Source organism: Colletes latitarsis, chromosome 12 (assembly GCF_051014445.1).
Source record: "Colletes latitarsis isolate SP2378_abdomen chromosome 12, iyColLati1, whole genome shotgun sequence".
Classification (NCBI taxonomy): Eukaryota; Metazoa; Arthropoda; class Insecta; order Hymenoptera; family Colletidae; genus Colletes; species Colletes latitarsis.
Window position 1 is genome coordinate 27310152 of NC_135145.1, and position 7196 is coordinate 27317347.

General features: G+C 33.6%; 1 protein-coding gene across 1 annotated transcript; it reads left to right on the forward strand.

Moving 5' to 3' along the window:
• The first annotated feature begins 3995 nt into the window (after positions 1-3995).
• LOC143348781 (uncharacterized) lies at positions 3996-4889 on the forward strand. Its single transcript, XM_076779377.1, has 2 exons — positions 3996-4770; positions 4861-4889. Exons 1-2 carry the CDS (start codon positions 3996-3998, stop codon positions 4887-4889), a joined length of 804 nt encoding a protein of 267 aa, XP_076635492.1.
• Positions 4890-7196: the final 2307 nt, after the last annotated feature.

Sequence of the window (7196 nt, forward strand, 5' to 3'; positions counted from 1 at the left end):
CATGTCTGCAGCGTTCTTTCTACACACACCTGTAAACCTTTGCATACATATATGATATACAGGGTGTTCGGTCACCCCTGGGAAAAATTTCAATGAGCGATACTAGAGGCCAAAATAAGACGAAAATCAAGAATACCAATTAGTTGATGGAGTATTCGTTGCAAAGTTATTAACGTTTAAAGTTCCGCCTGAAACGCGGCAACCTGCGAGCAGATGCGTGAGCGCGGTAAGTCAGGAGACGGTGTGTTACAGGAACCGAGGTTACCGACTTATCGATCGCCTTTCGTTTCTGCGTCAACTCCTCGGACGGCGAACGTGGTACCACAGACGAGATATATGAGTAGCCTTTTCACCTTACGGACTCTCGCGGCCGAATCTGACTGCCATACCGACCTGAAAATTCGGAGGTGATTTTAGCGGCCTCTTCTCATGGATGGCGGTCAGTTGAGAAACTATTCACTGAATTAGTATTAATAGGTAAACATCTGTAGTGTGTGCGTAAATATATGCGAATTAACTATGGGTGGATTGCAAAGAATAATCGAATATTAATTATCAAACGGCGGACCAGGTGCAGAAATTTTTCACAAACGAGAAAGGTCCAAAAATTATTTTTGGTTGCAGGAGTCAATTACGATCATTTTTGGTCAAGAGACATACCCCCGAAATCCTACCCCATTTCGAGAAAAAAATTCGTGTAGGTGTGAAATTTTTCGACAAAATTAAAAAATTTCAAATCGTTCTAAAAAAATTATTTTTAGTTACGGGGGTCCATTACAATCGTTTTTGGTCGATAGACATGCCCTCGAAATCCTAACCATTTTCGAGAAAAAAATTCCTCAACGAAAATCTAATAAGAAATGTTTGCCTTTTCATGCGAATCTTTAAAACGTCATAACTTCTGAACGGATTGGACGATTTTAATGTTTAAAAAAGCAAACTACACGTATTTTGGTGGAGAATATGTACAAATTGCAAAAATATTCGAAAAGTTGGTCCCTGAGCTCGCAAAATGAGAAAAAACCCATAAAAATGGTCCAATTTTCAAACAGCCATAACTCCTACAATTGTGGATATATTTCAATGAAACTTTTTTCTGAAGTAGAGCCCATGGGTACCTACAAAAAAGTATTAGACAACTTTTCTGTAGGGCGTCAAACAAAATTATCAAAAATGAAAAACAAATTTTTAAGAAAAATCGACAAGGGAGTAAGTTCCTAAATTCTTTGGCGAAATTGAAATGTTTCAAATCACTCTGGAAAAATTATTTTCTATTGCAGGGATCAATTGCAATCATTTTTGGTTACTAGACATACCCTCGAAATCCTAACTATTTTTGAGAAAAAAAATTCTGAAATGGTTCCCCAAAATTTCATGCAAATCTTTAAAATGTCATAACTTCTTCACGGATTGGACGATTTTAATATTTAAAAAAGCAAACTACGCGTATTTTGGTGGAGAATATGTACAAATCGCAAAAATATTGGAAAAGTTGGTCCCTGACCTCGCAAAATGAGAAAAACCCCACAAAAATGGTCCAATTTTCAAACGGCCATAACTCCTACAATTGTGAATATATTTCAATGAAACTTTTTTCTGAAGTAGAGCCCATGGGTACCTACAAAAAAGTATTAGACAACTTTTCTGTAGGGCGTCAAACAAAATTACTAAAAATGAAAAAGGAATTCTTAAAAAAAATCGACAGGGGAGTAAGTTCCTAAATTCTTTGGCGAAATTGAAATGTTTCAAATCACTCTGGAAAAATTATTTTCTATTGCAGGGATCAATTGCAATCATTTTTGGTTACTAGACATACCCTCGAAATCCTAACTATTTTTGAGAAAAAAAATTCTGAAATGGTTTCCCAAAATTTCATGCAAATCTTTAAAATGTCATAACTTCTTCACGAATTGGACGATTTTAATATTTAAAAAAGCAAACTACGCGTATTTTGGTGGAGAATATGTACAAATCGCAAAAATATTCGAGAAGTTGGTCCCTGATCTCGTAAAATGACGAAAAACCCCATAAAAATGATCCAATTTTCAAACAGCCATAACTCCTACAATTGTGGATATATTTCAATGAAACTTTTTTCTGAAGTAGAGCCCATGGGTACCTACAAAAAAGTATTAGAAAACTTTTCTGTAGAGCGTCAAACAAAATTACTAAAAATGGAAAAGGAATTTTTAAGAAAAATCGACAGGGGGTGCTTAAATTTATCGACAAAAAAAAAAATTTTTAATTAATTCTGAAAAAATTATTTTCAGTTCCGGGGGTCGATTGCAATCATTTTTGATGAATACACATACCCCTGAAATCCTACCTACTTTCTAGAAAAAAATTCGAGAAGGTGTGAAATTTTCTGACGGAAAAAAAAAATTTCAAATCGTTCTAGAAAAAATTATTTTCGGTTGCGGGGGTCAATTACAATCATTTTTGATGAATGGACATACCCTCGAAATCTTGCGCATTTTCTAGAAAAAAATTCAGTACTGTCGGAACTTTAAACGTTAGTAACTTTGCAACGAAGCCTCCATCGACTAATTGGTATTCTTGATTTTCGTCTTATTTTGCCCTCTAGTATCGCTCATTTACATTTTTCCCAGGGGTGGCCGAACACCCTGTATACATGCATCAATTGTCTAGAATTTTGTGATATACGTATCACATGTATGTCTAGGCAATGCTCGACGAATCGTCTTCATCCTCGACACATTGTGACTATTACTACTGGACAACGATCGTATCAACTCAGCAACGTAATTATTAAATAAGGATGAAGATCAGTTGTGAAAGAGACTATCTGAATGTTGATGACTCATCTCGTTGACTGGCTAGCCGTAAACGGAACGACGAATGGTGGGAAGCGTGTTCAACGTCGGCCGCCATTGCTAAACAACGGGGCGAATGGAGACTCGCGAAATCGAGAAAGGGCAGTTTTTTATTTTTCTTACAACGACCACGTATTTTTCGTACGAGATAACACACTAGCAGCTACAAATTATGCGATGCGAGGGACAAGGGAAATCGTCAGCACGATCCACCTAATCTCCTCCACTTGTTAGGTTCGGTATATTCCTAGCAAACGGCCCGTTCACCGATCGGGGTGAGTTATACGTCATTCGATTCGACTAATTCAGTACATTATTGATATGCATTTCATTATCTGCGGAAATTCGTTATTTTTTTATAAACTTGTCGTAAAGTTACAGTAAAAAAGTAAGGTTAAGTACATTTTTTGACAGGTTCACAGGTAGAAACAAGTGACTATCGTTACTGTGTTCAAAATGCCAGGTAATCAAATGCTAATTTGTTAAACATTTATTGAATGAAATTTCTGTTATTTCTGCTAATATTTTATTGAATAAATCACCATTTTACTATTAGGTACATTTACTAAATACATAATGGCTCAGGTATCCAACAAAGTTGCTCTTCTTGAAAATATAAACTATCGATAGTATTATATGTTATAAAAAAGATAAAAAAATGTGTGGCATACCTCCAAGTGGTTTCAATTTAATTTGTGTAAGCATCAGTAATGGGATCTTCAAAATTGACGCTGTGATTAATTTTCAAATGGCCTCTGTGATATTTTCTACGACAAAATGTTGATTCATCTATCTTGACAATCTACTCTACCCTTCCAATTGCTGTGGAGTATTTTTATTTTATTTTAGTTATATAATAACATGACATTGCTCATAATTATATGTTAATTTTAAAACATATGTAGCTGAGTTTGTTTTTAGAAAACCATGTTCTTTGCTTTGCAAATATCTTTATATTACGTCTTTTTACGTTTAGTTGGATTGATAGATCCTGGAATAGTTATTCTGCACTGCCAATTTTCATAACATTTCCACATTGCAGATAGTACGAGAAACAGAAGAAAAGCAGAAATTGTTTCAATAATCATTTGTTTCAATAGTCATTTCTGATTTTCTTCTGTTTCTTGTACTTTGCAAATTTTGTTCAACTGTGCTATAAAAATGAGTGAATTAGTAGTTCCAGAAGTATGGACCTTATTTAAATTACACGAATTTTGTAAAAATAAAGAAACCTTATTTAAATTTTTGCAAGACAAAAAGTTAATTGCCAAAAATCTTAATTGTCCACAGTGTGGAAATACCATGAAATTGGTAAATGAAAATTGGCGCTGTAGAAGAACAATTCCAGCATCTGCCAATGCTGGCAAAAGAAAGCGAATTTGTGATATAAAAATTTCTGTAAAACGTGGAACATGGTTTTCAAAAACAAAACTTTCCTACGAGATAGTATTAAAATTAACATACATGCTAGTTCATAATTTTGAACAGTACCACATAATACGAGAATTAGAATTGAACAAAAATACTGTTTCTCAGTGGAATTACTTTATGAAACAAGTGATGGCTGATTGGCTGCAAAATTCGTGTGAGATACTTGGCGGGCCAGATAAAGTAGTAGAGATAGATGAATCAAAATTTGGCCGAAGAAAGTATCACAGAGGTCACCGTGTGGAAGGACAGTGGGTTTTCGGAGGAGTAGAAAGGGAAAGTGGGAAAGTATTCCTCGTCCCTGTCGAAAGTAGGGACACAGAGTCCCTTCTTTCTGTAATTAAACAATGGGTGTTGCCTGGGACGACAATTATATCAGATTGTTGGAAAGCTTATAATATTTTAGAGAAAGAAGGGTATAAACACCTCACCGTAAACCATAGTTTACATTTTAAAGACCCAGAAACAGGCGTTCATACAAACACAATTGAAACTACATGGAGGCATAGTAAACATTTTTTGCCTGAATATTGTCGACTAGTATTTGCAATTTCACACTTTTGTAACATATAATACCATAAATATTTTCTATTTTCAGCAAAAAAGATAATTTCATCGGATATCTAAGCCATTATGTATTTTACAAATCTTACAAGCAGGGGAAGGATGATTTATTTAATCAAATATTAAAAGAAATTTCTGAAATTTGTTTTGACTCTGTAGAAAATGAAAATATACCAGATCTAGACGATAATGAAATTTAATAATAAAAAAAAGTTAAATCAATGCACTACATACAATTGTAATTTATTATATTGTCTACCTGTAATCAGTGTCAGAGGGAGGTGGCAACATTTTTTACTGTTGTTGCATGTATTGTCTAACTATAAGTACTGTCTGAGTAGGTCTGGGTTATATTGGGGGGGGGAGTAATTGTTGTTGCACATGCTGTTGACCTGATCGACTCATGAAAAGTCTATGTGTAAAAAAATGATTTTTATGCATACACGTTCTACAAATTCCCATTTGACAATGTAGCATTATCAAATTAGATCAATCATTTATCATTTGTAACATGAAATAGCAACGATAGTCACTTGTTTCTACCTGTGAACCTGTCAAAAAATGTACTTAACCTTACTTTTTTACTGTAACTTTACGACAAGTTTATAAAAAACTAACGAATTTCCGCAGATAATGAAATGCATATCAATAATGTACTGAATTAGACGAATCGAATGACGTATAACTCACCCCGATCGGTGAACGGGCCGTTTGCTAGGAATGTTCCTTAGGTTCTTGGTTATCACTAGGTAAGTCGATCGCGCCCTCTCCTCCATTACGCGACGAAGAACGCGAATGATAGAAAATGCGGCAGGGTGAGACACAGCAACAGTGAACGACATTGACATAGACATAGACTCAGAATATTAACTGTTAAAGGCACAAAAATATTTTCCGTACTTACAACAATTATTAAGAATAAAAACATTCAAAGTAAATAACAAATTTAATGTTTCTTAACCTATAAATCTTCTGGAGAGCTGTCGCCATCTAGATCCTCCAATGAATCATTATACAGTAAAATATTATAATAAAATTTTAATGGGGGATTCTAGAGGCCAAAATAAGAGAAAAATCAAGAATATCGATTTGTTGTATTGAATTTTTTTCTCGAAAATACGCAAGATTTCGGGGGTATGTCTATGCACCAAAAATTATGTTAACTGACCCCCGTAACCGAAAATAATTTTTTCAAAACGATTTGAGATTTTTTTTTTCTATGTATACATACATTTGAAATATAATTGCACTAATGATGTTAGTAGTACCGGAAATTAATTTATATTAATTATATTCCTTACCATATGTATGTATCGCATATTAATACGTAAATACTAAAGTAATTTTTCTTAATATTGTAAGCTATAAATAACTTTACTAGTGCCTAGTATACATAGTAAACACCAGATATTACAATGAACATTAACCTTCTAGAGGGCAAAATAAGACGAAAATCAAGAATACCAATTTGTTGATGGAGGCTTCGTTAGAAAGTTATTAACAATTAAATTAAAAAATTGTAAATCGTTCTGGAAAAATTATTTTTGGTTGCAGGGGTCAATTATAAGCATTTTTGGTGAATAGACATATCCCTGAAATCCTACCCTCCTTCGAGAAAAAACTTCGGGTAGGTGGTGAAATTTTTCAAGAAAATTAAAAAATTTTAAATCGTTCTAAAAAAATTATTTTTGATTACAGGGACTAATTATAATAATTTTTGGTCAATAGACATACCCTCGAAATCCTATCCATTTTGGAGAAAAAAATTCTTTACCGAAAATATAATTTCAGACCAAAAATGCTTCCCTTTCATGCGAATCTTTAAAACAGCATAACTTCTGAACGGATTGGACGATTTTAATATTTAAAAAAGCAATCAACGCGTATTTTAGTGAAGAATATATAGAAATTGCAAAAATATAAGAAAAGTTGATCCTTGATCCCGCAAAATGGAAAAACACCCATAAAAATGGTCGAATTTTCAGACAGCCATAACTCCTACAATAGCGAATATATTTCAATGAAACTTTTTTCCGAAGTAGAGCTCATGGGTACCTACAAAAAAGTATTAGACAACTTTTCTGTAGGGCGCTAAACAAAATTATTAAAAATAAAAAAGGAATTTTTAAGAAAAATCAACAAGGGGTAGGTGCCGAAATTTTTCGGCGGAAAAAAAAAATTTCCAATTCTTTTGGAAAAATTATTTTCGGTTGCGGGGGTCAATTACAATCATTTTTGGTGAAGAGTGATATTGTCGAAATCCTACCTATTTTCGAGAAAAAAATTCGAGAAACTGAAATTTTTTGATAAAATTAAAAAATTTCAAATCGTTCTGGAAAAATTGTTTTTGGCTGTAGGGGCCAATTACAA

Excerpts from the sequence above, each read along its gene's own strand:
- LOC143348781 (XM_076779377.1), top strand. The coding sequence starts at position 3,996 with ATGAGTGAATTAGTAGTTCCAGAAGTATGGACCTTATTTAAATTACAC. Across the intron at positions 4,771-4,860 it reads TGAAACTACATGGAGGCATA|CAAAAAAGATAATTTCATCG; the intron begins GTAAACATTTTT and ends TTCTATTTTCAG.